General features: G+C 36.3%; 1 protein-coding gene across 1 annotated transcript; it reads right to left on the bottom strand.

The window, feature by feature from the left end:
* Positions 1 to 1,291: 1,291 nt before the first annotated feature.
* si:ch211-234p6.5 lies at positions 1,292 to 19,149 on the bottom strand. The gene is made up of 25 exons (XM_038301091.1): positions 18,878 to 19,149; positions 16,471 to 16,540; positions 16,287 to 16,385; positions 15,186 to 15,258; positions 15,000 to 15,100; positions 14,027 to 14,145; positions 13,718 to 13,930; positions 13,337 to 13,625; positions 11,976 to 12,035; positions 11,624 to 11,758; positions 10,459 to 10,518; positions 10,296 to 10,376; positions 9,931 to 10,083; positions 9,729 to 9,827; positions 9,430 to 9,538; positions 8,086 to 8,153; positions 7,163 to 7,267; positions 6,984 to 7,074; positions 6,705 to 6,760; positions 6,135 to 6,269; positions 5,594 to 5,998; positions 4,932 to 4,951; positions 4,657 to 4,803; positions 4,454 to 4,563; positions 1,292 to 4,368 (listed from the first exon to the last, which is right to left on the bottom strand). The coding sequence occupies exons 1-25, from the start codon at positions 18,916 to 18,918 to the stop codon at positions 3,257 to 3,259; spliced, it is 3,951 nt and encodes a 1,316-aa protein (XP_038157019.1). The 5' UTR covers positions 18,919 to 19,149; the 3' UTR covers positions 1,292 to 3,256.
* Positions 19,150 to 19,779: the final 630 nt, after the last annotated feature.

Genomic DNA, 19,779 nt, shown 5'->3' with positions numbered 1-19,779 from the left:
AGCCCTCTCGCAGTATATATTAGCAGTGGATGGCTCCACAACTGTACAAGTCCTTAATCATAAAAAAAAAAAAGAAAAGATAAATTTACAAAAACTAAAACTATTTTGATATGATCAACATTTATACTTTTGTTTGATTAAATACATTTTATTGCTGCAATATTCTGTGACAGAGCATCCAGCCGACTACTATTGTCTGATCTGGACCATGATGACTTTGTTTTTATCTTTGTAAAGATAAAAAGATTAAAAAATAATAATACATAACCAGAGTATGAGAAAAAGATGGCATGCAACTTTACCATTTGTTTTAATAATTTTTTTTTTTTTTACAAAAAAGTCTGAAAGAATCAGCTTTTGCAAATTTCATATTGATGCCTTGAAATATTAAACAAACCCTCAACTATTAGCAGATACATTTGCAGTGTTTATGACAACATGTGGCAGAAAAAGAATCTCATTTGCATGTGTGCTACAGCTATGCCATGCATTAATCTGCCAAATGTTATTTTGAGGAATATGACGAAATGCGCTTAAGGTTTATTAAAAATGGAATATAAAAGACTAATCCAGACCTTCAGTTTTGCGTCACATTGAAAGCTGTGAATCAAACCCCTTTTGTGTTGTGTTTTAAAACCCCTCCTGGGCAATAAGCCATATGACCTATACCAAAAGCTACTACTTCGGTCTTGCCCACATTCTATTGCATGATATGAATGCTTATATACACTCTGCTCAGGGTTGCATGACTTTCTAATACTGAATATATCCCAGAAACATTCAATTGTTGCAAGAATGTTACTGAATGTAAATGTGGGTGGTTACAGCCATATTTAAAATGCAAAGCCTTACTTCAACCATAATGAATTCACCAACCCATACATTAAGTCTATTCATACTGTCATAAATATGTATGCTGATATAGATATCACATTTGCACCTAGATCAGTAGGTCTTGCTGGGTGTGTGTGTCTGCATGTCTGTGTGTGTGGTTCAGTAAACATAAGGTGGTGCGGTCTTTAAGAGAGAGAGGGAGAGAGAGGAGAGATGGAGCCTGGGAAGGGGTGATGTAATGTGTTCTCAGACAATGATGTCATCGACTGAGACACAGTGAGGATTTAAAGTGACAAAGGCTTTTTTTTTTCAGAAGCTCCATGTAATTCTGTGTCGGATCTCCTCAGAGAGCTGCACCCTAGAGCACATGTGGGACCCTTTCTCATTGCTAGGTTGGGGGGTTGAAACAGAAATTCAGCACTTGTTTGTGTATACCTTTAAAGATGTTTGAGCATGATTTTACACACAGCTTCTTTATTATTAGATCAGGAAATCTGAGATACAAAAACAGAACATGATTTCACAGTGATAAAAACAGGATTATGTTGCCAACAAAAGCAGACATTATATATATCATACTGTATGTATATTTATATATGTATATTAGAGGGATACTAGGAATGGAAGCGTTAGCACTTAAATACTTGACAGCATCTGTATAGTTGCACGAACAAAATTTCATTTGAATAAATAATGATTTAAACCAAATGTCCTGCTATATATTCTTTATATTGAAAAGATTCAACTTTATTTCTTAAAATTCTTCTGCTGTTATACAATGTGTTCCCACTTGACCAGTTAGGCCCAACTGCTGCAGTCAAAAAAACACTCCTCTGGTATTGCCCAATGCACATTTGCAGTGCCTTGCAAACATTCTCACATCTCTTGAACTTTTCCTTGTTATTTGCCCCTCAACTTCAAGCTACAGTGTTTTATTCTTATTTTAGATGGAAACCAAAACAAAGTGATCCACCACTGTGAAAGAGGAAAGGGATGCATGGTTTTCAGATTATCAGAGAAATTTGTGTCCTTTTCCAGTTTAGCAAAATAGCTTAAACCCTGTCAGACTGGATAAGAAGCATCAGCTAAGAACAATTCTTATGTTTTACCAAATATCTTTGGGGAATTGACTGTAATATTCTAAGACATCATACTTAGCATAGTTTTCCTTTGCCTCCATCCCAGTCTTTCAAATCCTGTAATGGATTTCTACATCCCCACTAAAGCATTCCCACAGCATGATATTGCCACCAACATTTTTCCATGTAGATGGTCTGTTCAGGGTTTTGCACATTGTTGGTGTTCTGCCACGTAGTGTTTTGCAGTGGCAAAGAAGTTTTTAGTTTGATCATAACGTATTCTTGTCATATTTGCTGCCTTCAATGCTTGTGATGAAGAGGAAGTAAAACTGTTTACTGTATGTGCATCTTTTAATAATGCCTCGATTTTCAACACCCTATCATATAAAACTAAAAAAATAAATAAATAAATAGATTGGATGTTTGTGAAGTTGTCCACCAAAACAGATTTTTATGTCTTAGCTGTGGATCTCTTCAGGTGTCCTAGAGGTAAGATATTTCTTACACTTAAAATTCAAACCATTGATATTTTACTTCAAAACCCCCAGAACCTTATCTCAGGTTCAAGCTTGTTTATTTCAGACATAAAAGTATATAATAAAGACAGTATATGTCCATATAACATAAATTAAAACAGTCTGAAAAAGGGTGTATTGGCAGAAGCAAGAAGCTTAAAATGCCCACCCTCCAAAGCCAATTTACATTGGACTTGAAAGCAAAGAAAAAAAGAAATAGAAATAGAAGGCTACCGTTTATAATACATACCAATGTATGATTTTGGGAAAAATTATTATTCGATTATTATTATTCTACAATAATAACTTTTTTTCCCTAACAAACCCAATATATTACTGCTCTTAATTGCATTCACATGTTTCATATTTTTATTGCATTATTCTTAAATATGTTTTTCGACCTTAATGTTAATGTTGTACAATCTTTTAGCTCCTGATCTAATTTATTCCATACATCAACCCCAACAAAAGAAATCCAATGTTGTTTTACAATTGTTTTACACTACATCTCTGACCTATCTGCACTGTTTCTTGGTATTTATGAAGCTGTTTGTTCGTTCTCTCTACACTAAGGCTGACCCATACATGTGGAGCAAGCTGCCAAGGTTGTTGGTTCAACAGGGGTATTAGAGGGAAGGGATTGAATACAAATTGGTGTAATATCTTACAGAGTTTAAATAAAATTGTATTTATGGTCTCTTTTATATTGGTCATTTACATGAAATCTGACTTAAACACAACAAAGGGTGTGGTTGGATTAGGGCAATATGAGAAAAAGCTCAAGCACATGTCCCTCTGAAACCCAGTTTACTGCATTTTTTCTTTGATCTACAAACTTGTCCTTATTACTGTCACTCTCGGCTTTCCAAAGGATGCACTCCGAGTTACTCTTCCACCTTCAGACATAGTGCATGAAACACTGATGGCATGTCTGTTCGCTCGATCTTCCTCATCTGTCTCGTTCTCTTTACTTCCACCAAAACATTCCTTTATTTCTTCAGATCTCTCTGGATTTGCTTTCATATCGCAGTGTTTCTCTTTTGTCTTGTTTTGGCCATGAACTGTCTGATCAAAATCCCTCTCCTGAACACAAACTCCAGCCACAGTTTCTAAGGCCTTTACTTCACCTTCTTGCCCTGACTTGTCTGATTGGCCTTGTTCTTTTAGACAACATGCTTTATCCACTGCCTTGCCTTGCGTTTTATTTATTACCTCCAGGGATTTGTTCTCAACCACTGTACCACGTTTGTCCAAAATCAAATGCTTACAGGGATCTTTGCTTTCTTGATTAGATGATGTCACACCATTACCAGGTTGCACTGCTTCTTCAATTACCAATGCTTCTTCCTCTTCTTGCCTTGATAATGTTTGGTCATCACTCTTTATGTCTGAGTCTGAAATGCTGATATCACATGCAATCTTATAGAAGAGCGAATGGTTCTCTTTCATTTTCTGCAAGCTTTTACTCACTGTTGATGACATCCCATTAAGGTCAGTAGTGTCCTCAGTGCAACCTGGCTGGTTGGCAGTATCCTCATTTTCCTCAATAGATAAAGGCTCTAATGCAGGGATCTGTAAAGGTATGAATCCTTGACACTGGTTTGTGGACAGGAACCACTTACTCCTCAAATAGGAGGGTTTATATTTCTTATCTTTATCTTCCGCAGTGCAATCTTCAGGCTTGTCCTGCTCTTCATTGTGGCAATCCAAAGATGCTTTTCCTCCATCTTGTTGGTAGACTGTCATGGATGAAATATGATATGGAGAAAGTGATCTCTTGTTTTTAATGTTGGCAACCCCTGCTCTCCCACTGTGCAATGATCTGTTCTCCACCTGGACCTGACTTTTTGATATGTTAACATATGCTTCATCGCAACCCTGAGATATTGCATTGTGAAGGTCTGCTGATCTATTTAAGTCATCCAGACCGCCATCATTTCCTGGAGATTTGAAAGAGGGAAGAATTAGCTGGTGACCCAGTGTTTTTCTACTTGTTTAGTTTTTTTCTTATATATGCGCAGGTACCTAGTTTCAATCTTTGTTCTTTAGCTGTGTCACAGTGACCCTGGGGAACTTTCTTCTTCTCTTCCTTGACTGGACGCTGGTTGTTGATTGTAGCACTTTCTCTGGCTGCGCTAAGAGATGAACAACAAAGAATTTGTGGACAGTTGATTCTCTGTAGGATCTGTTTATAAATATCTAATTTTATCTCAGAGAAACAAACCCACCTTCTCAGCACTCTTTCTCTTATTCGTTCCACTCGTCGTAGTTTAGCCTCTCGCTGCTCAGAGCTCTGACTAGGATTCACATCAGGGGCTGAAGACTCTTCAACAGCCTGTTTGGAAAGTTTTTGAAATATATAATAGTAGTTATATCTACATAAAAAAAAATTGCAAAATAATCTTTGCTTTTGAGTTAAAGGTATAGTGGAGGATTTTCACGAATTTTTGAAAAGACCTGCTCTCTCGACTTTAAAAACACAAACACATGCACACTCCTGTACCCACTCCCTGGAGGGAACGTCTATGAAGCACGCGCAAGAGCATGCACAAGTCAATTTCTCCTTGTGCACCCTCTGTTTAAATACTGAAACAAGCAAGTTTCAAAAAGACTCACAGATACTTTAATGTTTAGAAATAATTTTGCACTCCAATTTACTGTACAATAAAGCTGTAATTGTTGGAGAAAGGGGATTATAACTGATTTCTAAAAAAAAATGTAATTTATCCAAATGTATGTTATTAAGGAAGAGTTGAAATGCCCCTCTGGGAGATTGTTTCATTTCTTATTCTTATTATCTTATTTTATGTAAGCCTTCCTCATGTGATAATTGCTAATGTTATTCTTCAGTTTTATCTGGTAGGGCCTAAAGATATATAAGGGTTGTTTTACCTTTTTACACCACAAGTGTACAAAATGTTGACAAAATGCAAGATTCGGTCACCTAAATTTAAAAAGACCCGTAACCTTTGATGCTATTTAATGTTACAAATTTTTAAATGGGCTAAAATGTGGTCCTTTGCATTAAGGTGTATGCATCTCCTGTGTGTCTGTAGATTTCCATGTTCAAGGGTCTTGCCCACAAACAGCTTGAGATAGGTACTAGCCCCCTGGAATCCTGTGAAAATTAGGCAAATTTCAAAAAAAAGTTACACCTCTTCTTACCCTATAACTTGAGCCTTCATGTCCACTTCCTGAATCTGTTGATTCCCGAACCTCATCTCTTGAGGCCTCTGTTCCTTCACTATTGCTCACTTCTAAAAGTGTCTCCATTTTTGGGCCCCTGGATGCTGCTTGATGTTGTCTGCTCATTCCTTTTCCAGATTGACCCTGATGCTGCTCAGTGATCGTTTGGTTTGATTCAGTCATATCCATAAGCAGCCGCCTGGCAGGTTTGCCGAGTAATTTCTTGCCTGGTTCAGCTGGTTGTTGCTGCGTTTCTTGCTGAATTTGTTCAGGCAGTGGAGTGTTGAGCTCAGCAGGAGGATCCTCAACAGAAACTCTTCTGGCCACAAGCGAGGAGGGCAGCACAGCTGTTACAACTCTGGTCACCCTCAAGGGAAAGGGGGCCTGACAAATTAAAGCTGAATCATGAAATGTATACCACATAAAAAAAAAAAAAAAAAAGAAAGAAAGAAATGTATACCACATAAAATTAAATACAATGTAGCTTTAGTATTGTAAAAACACATATTTTGGGTCTAACCTCCTCTTTTATCTCTGAACTTTGATTCTGAGGTTCTTGTGCAGCCAGCTGAGGTTTCTTTTTACTAGGCAGTCTCTCTTGATTTCTCTTCATCCTTTCAATCTGCTCTGCCTCGCTCATCTTCATTTTCATCCTCTAGCATATAGAACAGAAGATGTTTAAAATGCAAGTAATTTATAATCCCTTTACAACAGAAATATGCAATTGCTGTTTGAGATCAGAATCTATAAATGCCATTAGAAACATGTTTAAATTGAAATGCTACTTGCTCGCTTTAAAAAATGTATGACTGCAAGAAATGTGTATTCCTTCTATATGTAAAGGGTGGGGTGCTGGGGAACGGAACTGTAACAACATCGCAATGAGACATGAGCCTCTGCTGCCCTCTTTTGTTGAGAGTAGACATTGCAACATGCCCTAATTGCAGTAAATATGGGAGAACCAAAGAATTGAAATTTGGCTGTGATTGCAATACAAAAAAAAAAACTGCTTTTACTGCTTCTATATTTAGACTTCACAGTGACAGACCACTTCACAGTGTAGCATGGCAGAAATTAAGAAAAATCAAACCTTTGTTGGTTGGTTGACCGTGTCTGATGATATCCACTTTGAACCAGATGGTGATTCTGAGGATAAATTGGAAATAGTAAACATTGGACAGTATGAAAAGGTGGGTATGATGCCTCAAGAAAACTAAACTGAAAATATGTGGATAGATAGCAGAGCACCCCCACCCCTACAATGAACAGTTTAGGGTTTTGCAATGAAAAACACATCAAAGACATCAGTACGCAGCACATTTTAAAAAGTGTCATGTTCTCTGTTAGCACAGACTGTGTTTGTTCCAACCAGTTGCATCTCTCTGCCCTTTCACATTGAGGAGGTCAGGCTGACAGTTCCCTCTTCTGTCAACAGGATCAGCAGAATGCTCATAGATCCCCTAAAACATAAAAAAAAAAAAAACATTAAAGGCACTGGTACATTTGGCTATGCAACTATTTTACTGAATAATGTAAAAACACTTCCACCTCATATGGTGACTCTGACCAAACATAGCTCATGTCCTGACTTTGGTGGCTCTCTTGCAGCTCCAGGGGTAACGGTGGGCGGACTGGTGGCTCTTGTCCCAATTCCTGCAAACATTCATTATGTTTCAATGAGGCAAAGTATGATGTAACAGTCACAGTATAAACACATGAGTACGGAACATGAATGCCACTTTCTGCATGTTTTATTGTTCTGGATGTTGTTGCGGATGTTGTTGAAGGAACTTGAGCATTTTTAATACATAGAGAGATGTATTAGAGATGTATTAGAGAGATACAAAGAGATGTATGACAATAATTAAGGGAAAACACATGCTAAACTAGAGAGAGGAAGTTTTTTAAAAGATAACAGGAAGGTTGAACAAAGAACAAAACTGAGAAAAAGTTTTAGCTTCTAAGATCCGTTAGATAATGCTAGATATGAGTTGTTTTATAAACTACGTATATTCTGAGAAATATTCACAAAAAAACAGCTATTTTAGTAATGGTGACCAAACAAAATTTATTTTTTTTTCCCACAAAAGACAGTAACAGCAAAATAACTTGATAATCATTTAGCATGTCAACATGGTAAATATAGCTTTTTCTTGGAATATAAAGAATTGTTTACTTTTTATGGCGGGAAGGCTATAAAAAAAACTTTATTAGTACTTGATTACTTCTATCTTATGTCCAGTCCCTTATACTGAAATCAGACCTGAATGCAAACAATTCTTGATTAGCAGGTCGTAGCTTCAGAAAAGCGAAGATCAACCACCAAATTATCGCAATTATTCTGTTGTTATAATAAAACTAACATCGCCCTTTGTTGTTAGAACACTGTATACATAATTTGAGTTAAGGGCTTAGAAAACATCATAAACATCAATGGTTACTGTTGGAGAGAGGTTACTATGGAGCATTACCATTGGCAGTCCAATGTGGAGCCCTTCTGTGGGAGAAGCAGAGGATCCAGTTGGCAAAAGCTGGAACACTGGAGACAGAAAAAGTGTCTTCCTTAACAAGTTTGGTTTGTTTATGTTTTCAGGTGCATGATAGAATCCATACCTAAACTAATGTTGCAAGTCTTAAGTAGCTGCATTGAACAGATAGTGGCATCTCTGATGTTATATAAAAAAAAAAACAAATCTCTGCAATGAAACAAACTCCAGTCTTGCTATTGCTTAACATCATAATTCAGGAAAAAAATGAGAATGTCACTCAGTCTAAATTAAATTAATGGCAGTTCTAATTTAAACTGTTTAAGTTAATGTTAAGATTCATTTAAAGCAGATGTGGTCTGGACTTGGCAGGGACCCATCCTGAAAATTAATATTTTGTAAGTTTTCTGGGCTCATTCTAGGAGGGTTATGGTTACTGTTAGTTAAATGCACAAGTTGGACGCTTTTGTTTACTTCTATTTTGTTGGCCTCTCTCATTCTGCCTCAATTATATTTATATGAATACACATCTACATTTAGTCTAAATCTTAAATCTTAACCACTTTTATCCAACAGGCTTGTGACAAATTGCTTTTTGCATAGTTACCACGCCTCTCAGCAGTAGTGATAGAGTTGATCTAAATTTGGTTAGGATGAGGTGGGGACTTTTAAAAGGCCATTCTAACATCTCAAATGTCTTTATTTAACATGTGTGTTTTCCAATTGGGTTCATATTTCTGTTGCATTGTCTCCAAATTCAACACTGATTAAACAAAATGGAGGCAATCATCCTTTAATTATTCAATTCACTTGGACCAAAATCACTGAAAACCTAACAAAACTCTCACCTCTGTGGTAAAATCACACTGTTTGACAGACAATGGCGTGTTAGAAAGTTTCAAAGCCCCAGTATGATTCCTCGAAAAATGCTTCTTGGCACTTTTCCTGGATGGTATTTGACTTTTTTTTATGCACACAGCTGCAGATTCAAGTTGAACTTTTTTTTTTTAGAGTTTTTTCTTTTGCCCAGCTTGCACTCCCCCAAGCTTAAGGTGGCTTCATTTCAATGTGGCTTCAACATACTGGCCAATGAGAGAGTAAAAGTTTGACAGAAGATCATCAACAAATATCATTATTTTACTTTGCAATTCCCTTCCTGTACTCACTTTTTGTGAATATAAAACTAAACCTAGAATTTCTTCACATGAACTTAACAAAACACGGAAATACTGAAGGTTTTTCATGCTGCTAATAAGCTGCTCCAAGAAAAGCCCCTGAGTTTTCATACAGAGATAGCAGACGTGTTCTTGATCAGCAGCTAATCCTTACTGTGATGTGTCTGTAGTCCCAGCAGGAAGCAGAAATAATCCCTATTGACCTTCAGCCCATCAAGGATGTCCTCCATCATCCACAGCTCTCTCTGAGCCTGACACTGCTCCTGATCAGAAAATTAAACCTTATGATACATCATGGCACACAGGAAACTTAAACGTGGTGTTTAATTTTATGACTTCATAATGTTGCCACTTGCCTCTCAAAAAGCATATTTTTTGTATTTTAAATTATGTCAATCCTTCAAGATCTAGATGCACATTTTAACAGAAGATAATACATCAGTTCAAACGTACCTGTGGAATTCCAAAGTTACAGATATGATGAAGGTGTGAACGAATAACAGAGAGTTCGCTCTCCATCCTCTCATATTGACTCCACACATGCTCCATTTCCTTTATGTAGAAAAACAAGTATAAGATAATTGGCTTTCTATAGACACATGCAAACGTCTTCTCTCTGTCACTGACATGACAGTTTATATCTTTTGTTACACACCAATGATACATCACAGACTCTGGCCCGGATTGTGACCAGCTCATCTTGTAACAGAGCCTTCTGCGTCAGTGCTTCTTCAAGGGCCCGTGGCCCCTGGTTTCTCCATTCCTCCACCTGGAGCCTGGATACCTCCAGTGCACACTGGACGCTATCCTGCAACAGGTACACAACAATATCAAGCTTTTTACTATTAATTGTTCTTCATTTTCCCCCAAAAAGGAAAATAAACCTAAACTAATTCCTATGTAATTTTTACGATTTAACTGTCTTTAACATTTGATATTACTTAATGAATATGTATTGATGAATATATATTAATTTGCAATAGAATATCATCAAGAGACAAAAAAACATTGATTATTAACCTTATCCATCTGGAGCTGAGTGAGCTCCACTGACAGGGATTGCAGCAGCTTGTCACACCCACAGAGGCGCGTTAACACAGCCTAAAACAGAAAACGGTTAACCTTTCGTCTACCAAGAAAAAGGTTAAATATCTTTAAAAGCAGCTTAAATGGGAAAACTCACATCTGCATCACTTTCAAGAGGTCGTATCGTCTGCAGATCCCTCTGATCAGATTTAGAAGCCTGAGAAGAGTTGAAGTCATGGCTTTCATGTCATTCTTTAAAAGCAAGTATGTTAACACCAATACTTCATTTTGTGTTTTTACTGTTACTTCTTTATTTTCAAAACTAAAGTAAATGATAAAAGAGACAACCTGGACAACAGGAGCTTTGCTTTCTATAATTAAGCAAGCACCTGTTTATTATTACAGATTGTACATAAAACAAATATGCTGGATGCATTTAGATGGAATTGCTTTAGTGATGTCTGATATTACTGGCTCTATATGTCAAATTAGTTTTTCTGTCTAAATTAATGGTTGATGCTGGCAAAGAAAGATCTGAGATTTTGAGGAAGTGTAAGTAGAGCCTGAGAAATTAAATCACAGAAAAACATAAACTCCCTTTTTAGGTAATGGTTGTAAGAGGGACTTCCTTATTCTCATTATAGGTTTAAGAAATGAGATCTTTTTTTGTTGAGCTAATGCTATTTTTTTTTCTTTTCTTGTCAAACAACATTAGATATGCATTGCTTTAGAAAATGTAACATAATTTAAGATTTTTTATTTCAAATTGTAAAGAAACCTTTAAAAAATTAAATGATATTATTTCCTGAGGAAGCCCTAAAATTTTGCTCAAAAATTAACTCCAAATCAGGCTCCTGATTGCTTAATGCTGCTTCAAGAGTTTCTTTTTCTTCTATTAAAACATCAAAGCAGCACAATTTGGGCTAAAATCAATTAACTGTAAAAATTTGCAAAAAGTATCTGAAAATCTTCTTGTATTTTGATGTATTTTATATTTTTATTTTAAATAATTTCTTTTTCATTGTTATTTTATTATTTTTTGTTTGAATTATCTTCCTCAATTTCTGTATGTTCAATTGAGTTTAATTTTGCTAGTTGCCCATTATAAAATCTGCTTAATTTCTTTCTTTAGATTTGTATTTTTTGTCATACTTGCGCATACTTTATTATAGATAGTGCAATTGCTGTAGAATCATCATGTAAATTCAATTTCCTGTGTAAATCTTTTTATGTATGAGATATAAAAACACATTAAGAAAACAACACAACACTATAAACAAAGCAGAGAAAAGCATGGCGCTATCTGGCGGACATAGCTGTACCATAGCTGGCGGAAGCACAGAAACAGGCACATGGCTGCAGTGAAGCTGGCGCTGCTGTTTTGAGGGGTTGGAGGCATGCGCTGCTCTTGATGAATGGGGTAAAGGGGGCAATAAATCTGCCCTTGTTGACTGGCTCTGAAGGAAAACACAACAAGCATATAAGACACAAACCTTATATTTTGCATTTAAACTTTTGGTTTTAATGGGAGGCTTTAAAATAAACAAAGAATATATTTTTTCTTATTCATTCTATTATCCCAGGAACTATGCATTAAACACACACGTACACAGACACACATTTGCAAAATATTACTTTATATCGAAACAGATTTTACACAATATATAAGGTCACCTTTGCTAAGGGTCTTCGTCCACTTGGTGTGTGATGGACAGAGCCATATAAGGCTGCAGGCTGGAACAAAAAATTAAATGAGGCTTTCATTATGGTATGTGGAAGAATTTAATTTGATATGTGCATAAGGAACGCCCTGCGATGGACTGGCGACCTGTATAGCGGGTACCCCGCCTCTCGCCCATAGACAGCTGGAGATAGGCACCAGCAGCCCTCGCGACCCCGCTTGGGATAAACGTGATGGAAAATGGATGGATGGATGGATGGATGTATAACGAACTTAATTCTGACTTGTGTTCCTGGTGCCACCCATATGGAATTGGAGCTTTCCTTTATATAATCTTAAAATCCTGGGTATGAAGCAAGAGGCTCCAAAATAAAAAAAAAGAAATGCTGTATTAATGCTTGCAGTCATTTCATAAATACAGTAAGGCCTACTTGAGATTGCTGATTACTTGCAAAAAGCTTCAGCATGTGATGCTAATGGTTGAATAAAATAAGTAAGAGTCTCCTTACAGGCTTTCACTTCTTTTTTTTTTTCTTTTTTTTTTTTTTTTACAAACAAATCAAAACATTCAGCTTTCAACTTGTACCCCCAGACTAATAGGTAGTCTATCTTGTTTATTTGAAAAGAAAACAAAACTTTTTTTTTTTTTACATTTTCCTATCTTTCTTTGCAATGGCATAAAAACAACCTCTTAGGGGTCCCATCACTGACACCCGATAGGCCCCCTATGCAATTATTAGATGATTAGAACTTCTCTTTGCATATGTAATGGTGCAAAAAATTCATCTTAAACTCACCTGATACTGAAGTGTCTGATCACACCACAAGCCAGATTTCAACATGATGGTGAGCCGTTTAAACACGACACCAATAGCAAAGCAGACAGTGGTACTTTTAATTACTGTTAATAACTGTGTATAGTTAGTACAGAGAGACAAATTCTGCATATATTTCTTCTACGTTAGAAGTATGGCTTCTTTTTAAACTGAAACCTGTGGTTATTTTTAAGCAAATGCTGTTAATGATCACAATCAGAGCAAAATCAACAGAGGAAGACTGGGCAAAGATGAAATAAATAAAAGCGTACAAAAATTTAGCAAAAAACAAAACAAAAAGGATGTGGGAAAATTAAATCAAGCGTATTTCATTCTGTTCCAAAAAGTAAAACATTTACTCCTCATTAAAAACCAGAGTATTACTTGATAACTAATTATTTTAAAATTATGGCAGTGTGAGATAATTCATCACTTAAGATTCTTCTGCTTTTGGTGCAACAGAAACAGATGTTTTAGGTTTCCTTTTACAATTAATTTAACTTTTTATAACCATGAAAATGAACAAAAAACATCCTCACCTTGCTGAGGCTTTGCCACCTTTCTGTGACTGGAGTGGTGGGTGCAGACTTGAACTCTAGTTTAGGGGAGCCAGGTGTATAATACACCGTGACAGGGTCATCATAGGGTCGAATGTCGACCCTTCCCACCGGCGTATGAGGTCTAGAGCCCAGCTGTCCCTTTGAACCCAAAGAGCCTGACCCCACAATTGCTCCCTGCTGAAAATGTTCTTCATTGGAGTCCTCCTCCCTGTATAGAGTAACTCTTCTTCTGCTTGAATCAGCAGGGCTTGGTGTTCTGTTTGAAGGGCTTTGAAAATATCACAAAAAAAGAACAGAATAACAAATTTGGGGTTTCTTAGATAAACAAAAAAGATTTCGACACCAAACTGAATTATCAACCTCCTGTTTCTGTGATGCATACTCCGTCTCCCCCTTGGCTCTGACTGTGACCTGCCTGCCCTCCCGCTGAGGAGCTGACTGGGTTCACTCATGGTCCTGCTGACATGCTTGTGTTTTTGAACTGGACTCTCCCCCTCCGTGGGTGATTTGGAGAAATCCACAGACTCAGTACTGCCACCAATCTGTGTAAAATCTTGGTAACTGGAACAGCGCCTGCAGTAGATGGGTCAGAGTGGGTATTCAAGAAGCTTTTTGTGTACATTCACCTCATCATCTAAAACCTTATGGCAATCTTGAAGACTGTCATACCTGTTCATGCCATTTTCTGGCTCCATTGTAGCTGATTGGCTCAGGGCTCGAACCCAACCCAGCATATCTTCTTGAGTATCAGCGCTGAAGAAATATGGTCGCATTCCCTGATGCACCACCTGGATTTACAGGCATTGTACATAAAATTAGAATTTTTTAAACAGTGCATTGGGATCTTAATGTTATCTGTCATATAATCTTCAATGTATGGCTACATAACGACAAATGTGCTGCCTTTTTTATTGGTCATCCTACCGATGGATATTGGCACTAGTGTTATCATTTTGAAATGTTTGTAGATTTTGGAAATATATTTTTAGCCTTTATCTACAATTTAGTAGTAAAAAAATCTTGACTTATATTACAATAATGACTCCTTCTTATAATTTCTGATAATATTTTGCATGTATCCCTGAAAAGTTTAACAAATGATGATTTTCAAGTCCCTGAGGGTTGAAAGAGCTATTTTTACTCAGCCTGATCTTTTGCTCCAGATTTTTAACCAGTTTGAAGTTGAGAGCCTGGCTGGGCCACTAAATACTAACATTACTTCCTGTTGGAAGAAATATGTTTTTATAAAAATATATATGATATAAATAATACCTTCAGGCCTTAATCTGATAGAGGTTCTAATAATGTTGGGCTTACCCATATTATCAAAAAATATTTTTAAATATCTCTGTTAAAAGTCAAAAAGATAAGTGTGACCATATGTGAGAAAATAAATGTGTATACAGTAATAATTAGTGACTCTATAATATACAATTTATCAGGAATCTGAACGCAGTCATATTTTGTTGAATCTGCTTGACAAACTGAAAACCGGTCAGATAATTTAAATCATTTATAAGCAAGGTTAGTATATACTTTATCAATAGTTAAAGTAAGAATTGTTTCAGTGTTATTCTGAAATTCTAATTACTTCAACTTGATCAATTCAAAACCATCCACTATAAACAGAAACCTTTACTACCTTGAAGGTGAACTTCCTGTTTTTGCATTCTCTTGGTGTACAGAAGAGGATTTTGTAACTGGGGAGTGGGATGCTTCCCAGTACCGTTTCTTCTCTACTGTCTAGGGACAGAAAATATATTATATAAAGAAGAACTTTAGAACTCTCAGAAAAACTGAACTCATCAGCAGGTGTTATTATTCCTACCTTTGTAGTAATACAGACAATAGTTGGAGAGGACAAACCATCTTCTCTTCCAGAGCTTTAGACCAGAGCTGTCCTGTAGATACAATGCAAAAACAGATTCAACATTCAGACCGACTAAATCACTTCAGATTTTGTCATGTTATATAACCAGAACCCTTGTATTTATGTTTTTAAAAGCTGAGAATGGAAAAACTACACAGCGACGGATTTGGATGCAGCCCATTTGGTAGATACTGTACTTTGTTTGCTTATTTTTCTTTGCAAAATTCTCAAACTTGGGCATATTAGACTGAGAGCACACCTTCAAGTTTTCCTACAGATTTAGAATTGGATTTAGGCCAGAACTTTGACTAGACTGCTCAGAAATATCAATATGCTTTGATTTAAATCACTTTATAACAGCTTTTGCTAAACCTTTAGCCCAGCCTATAGCAATTTAAAAGAGTTTCTTCCAGGAATGTCCTGTATTCACTTCCATCCATTTAACCATCAAATTAGCAGCTTCTCCATCTCTGCTGAAGAAAGGCATCCCCACAACATGATGCTGCCACAAATCTGTTTCATGTTGGGATTGGTGTGTTTCTACAGTAGCTTTTGGCTTGATGGCCAACAGTTTGAGTTTGGTTACTGTAATCAGAGCATCTTCTTTAACATGTTTGCTTTTTTTTTTAACATTAACATTATTTTGTAAATTTTTATTTAGGGCTAATGGACCCAGAGTGGAGGCTATGAGGATCAAACCAGGTACTTGGAACCTTCTCAGAGTAAAAGCACACTGCTCTAACCACTAGGCCCTCACTCCCCACTTTCATCCTTCATTAAGGACAGATGACTTAATGCATGATGAAAAGTAGTTTTGTTGATATATCCTTTAACCAGAACTATGGACTTATTATTCCAGATCCTTCATAAAAATTCCTGATGCTCGTTAAACTTTCAAAATCACAATGCTGTCCCTTACCCTTTGCAATTTTCCATTACTTTTACATCACTTATCACATTTAAATTCAACAAAATACAATAAAGTCAGGGTCTAAGGTAACATATAATCAATATAGTTACCTTGAACTGTAATTTCTGCATCAAAATAATTAAACTTACTTTTTTGTTGAGCCATCCCCTGATGACCACTGGGCAGTTAGGGTCTCTTTTAGCAGCCTGACACCTTTTCCCAAATGTCTGCACCTTTCCATCACTTTCCTATTTAAAGTGGAGAGAGAGATATTTATTGATCTCTTAACTCTCTTCCACGCATGCAAAGAGCAATATAATTAGGGAAACAAACCATCATGACAGGAAAGTAAGAAATTGTAGCCACACTGGACGCTTGGCTCACTCTGTCTTGGTCGTCCATTCTGATAAAGAACAGAAAAAAAAAAACATTTGGAGAAATGCATAAAATAAAATAACAGTCTTAAACAAAACATTTAAAGCCAAAATAAAGCTACTAAAAAATGAAACAGCTCATCATCAAAATATAGCATCACAAGAAGCAGTAGGAACATATAGACATATGTCCTGCGGGCTTACCACTAATATTTAATCAGTGTGCCTGCACCAGCAGTCCGTCACACCCATGAACACCCCACCAAAGACTTTCAGACACACATAGGCCACATTCCCATATTCCCGTCAACTGTTCATTCTTTCAGGCGTTCAGTGTTGTGCTCTCCCACTTCTAGCAAAAAGCTCCCACAATTCTATTCTGGGCCATAAGCAGGCCAGTGTGCATCCCTGCCATGAAACTGACAGGTGACAGCTGCGTCGCTGTGGTAACAGGGAGGGGCTGGGAGCGTGTGAAAACCAATCTGGCTGCAGGGGGGTGGCATTAAAAGGGAAGTCTAAAGTGTGCCCAAAACTAAAGGACCTCACCTTGAAATGGAAAAGAGCTGAACACCAAAGATGAAGATGTGCATCTGTGAGTCGGTTAAGAAAAATATTTAAAGTCTTACATATTACAGATATATTCTTTAACAGATATGTGGTCATAAAGCTTAACTTAGCATATCTAATTATGTTAAACCAGCAGAGGTCAGCAGACATAATTAAGTCTACACCTTTTTTTTATTATTTGAAATAAGTTTGAGTTGCTCTCACAGAAAATGTTATATATATAGATCTATATATATAGATATATATAGATCTATATATATATCTATATATATAGATATATATATATATAGATATATATATAAATAATATGTGTGTATAGATCCAAAACGGGGAGGGCTTTTCTGCAGTATTTATTTGTGCAAAAATGAAAGATTAGATATTTCTGTGTGATGAAATTATATTTATTTTGGATTATTTACATGCTTTCCAAAGGTACATTATTATTAGATTGCATATGCCAATAAAAAATGCCTCAGGTTCCACTACCAATGTTATATAAAGTAGTTCCTTTGCATTAAATCTGAATTATTAACTGTATGCTGTTTTTCCTTGTAATTAGGACATTAGAGCAACAATACTCAGGTATTTTAATTAGATCTAAATAACTTCTTGAAGCTGGTTTGTCAAATAAATGGTTAAAATCTTTCTTAATTTAGACCTTTCTGTTTATTGAACAACTTTACAGATGAACTTAAAGATAAAAGCATCACGAGAAACATCAAACAATGAACTTCTACAAGTTATCATGGGCGACCACAAGGTTCCAACAAGGTTTGAAGCATCCACAATCCACAAAACACAGTCCCCTACCAGAGAAATGAGCCCGGACAATCATCTCTTTGTAAGACATACAAGAAGAAGATAACTTTCACTGTAGCCATTGGGGGTGAGGGGTTGTGGGAGTTGTGAAATATTCAGAAAATCTCCTCCTTAATCAGGCAAGGTCTCTAACATGTAGAGGAGAGGACAAAATGCTAAATAGGGAAGGATGGGAGGAGAAAGGGAAGTCTGTGTATGAAACAGAGTGGGCTTTGTGATCCCCAAACACTTAAGAGAATCATGTGAAGCATCAAAGAAAGTGTGCTGAATATATTTTGTTGGAAAATAAAGCTTTCTCTCTTGACAAAACTTTGGCATTTCTCCATTATTCTCAGGCTTCAAATGTCAAAACTAAACAAAATAAATTTAACCTTTGATAGTAAAGCTGGAAAATCAGGGTTAACCCCAGTAGTGATGTGAGTGACAAAGATAAGGACACGGAATTTGCAGCCTATTTCCAAAATAGATAATAGATAGATAATGGATAACATTAAAATCATCAGAAAGAAAAATGGTGTATGTGAATAATGTCTCTGACCAGAAATGCTCAGCCACAGATAAAATGTTAATAACCTGTACTTATATAGCACTTTTTCAAGTCAAGAAACTTGACCAAAGCACTGTACACTTCATTCAGTCATTCACCAATTCACACACACACAGACACTGATGTTGGAAACCTTCATTGTAGTATTGCTGCTGTACACAGAGACAGCGGGCCCTCTGACCACCATTAGGATACGGGTGAAGTGTCTTGCTCAAGTACACAAGATTGATAGCAGGCTCAGTTAATCCAATGAACTGCATGGTGTAACTTAAAGCGTCTAATTTTAATGTAATATTAACTGTAAAAGATTTAAAAAGGGTTTTAAAAATAAAAATTTTTTTTTGGAATACTTCAAATCTGTGGTGATTATAATGACTGTTTGGCGGAGTTACATTGGAGAAAGAAAAAATATGTATCTCAATAACTGTCTTACCTGATCAGCTGTGATCGCCTGCCTCCTTCTTTAATCTCCATCACTTGGAATTCTTCCTCACAGCATCCCCTCAGGCTTGGCCGCTGTCTCCCATTACCTCTACAGTCTGCTATAAAATCTAGCTTTCTTCATCATCTGATGCATCGTCTCTGTTGCTAGATGTTTCACTTTATTTTGACTTAGTTTAAAATGCTCTACCTACGCTGGTGCGCTCCACTGTATTGAAACAGTGAACTCTTTGTGAGCGCTTTCTTTCGTCCTCCCCCTTCTCTTCTTCCTCAGTCTCTCTTACTCTCTCCATGACATTGACCGCCTCTCTGTCTCTTGCCGAGTGTGGGTTTGTGACTCAGGAATTTACAAAGAAATGGTTGTTCTCTCTGTCTTAGTAAATTATTTACCAAACATCTGAACTTTACAACTATGAAAGAGGTTGACATTTACCATTTCATTTTTATAAAAGTATCTTGAAATTTCAGAAGAAATCTTCAGTCATATGTTAAGTTTATTTTGTGTTCAATAAATTCCAAATGATCTGTTATAAATTAACAGTAGTCATGTAGTTATTGTGTCTGTTGAACTAATATAAAATTCCTCCAAAAGTAAAATACTTACCGTTCCAATTGAAGAACTATCATAGGTGACATACAGCAATGGGGAAAATGTATTTCTTTGGTTTTTGCTTTATTGCCATACTTCATTAAACACATTTATATTAGAGAAAGATAACTTCAGTAGGGAAAAAAAAACTCTTGTTTTTGTTTTTTTTAATCTGTTTTTTTTTTTTTTTTTATAAAAGTAACAAGAGCCTTTCAAGTCAACCTTCCCCTAGGTAAAATATATATTTATATATTTTCCTTATTGGTAAGTCTTGAATGGACTGTGCATAACTATGTTTGACCACC

Source organism: Cyprinodon tularosa, unplaced genomic scaffold (assembly GCF_016077235.1).
Source record: "Cyprinodon tularosa strain WSP-4 unplaced genomic scaffold, ASM1607723v1 ctg46, whole genome shotgun sequence".
NCBI classification, from domain to species: domain Eukaryota; kingdom Metazoa; phylum Chordata; class Actinopteri; order Cyprinodontiformes; family Cyprinodontidae; genus Cyprinodon; species Cyprinodon tularosa.
This window is presented reverse-complemented; position numbering and strand designations above follow the sequence as displayed.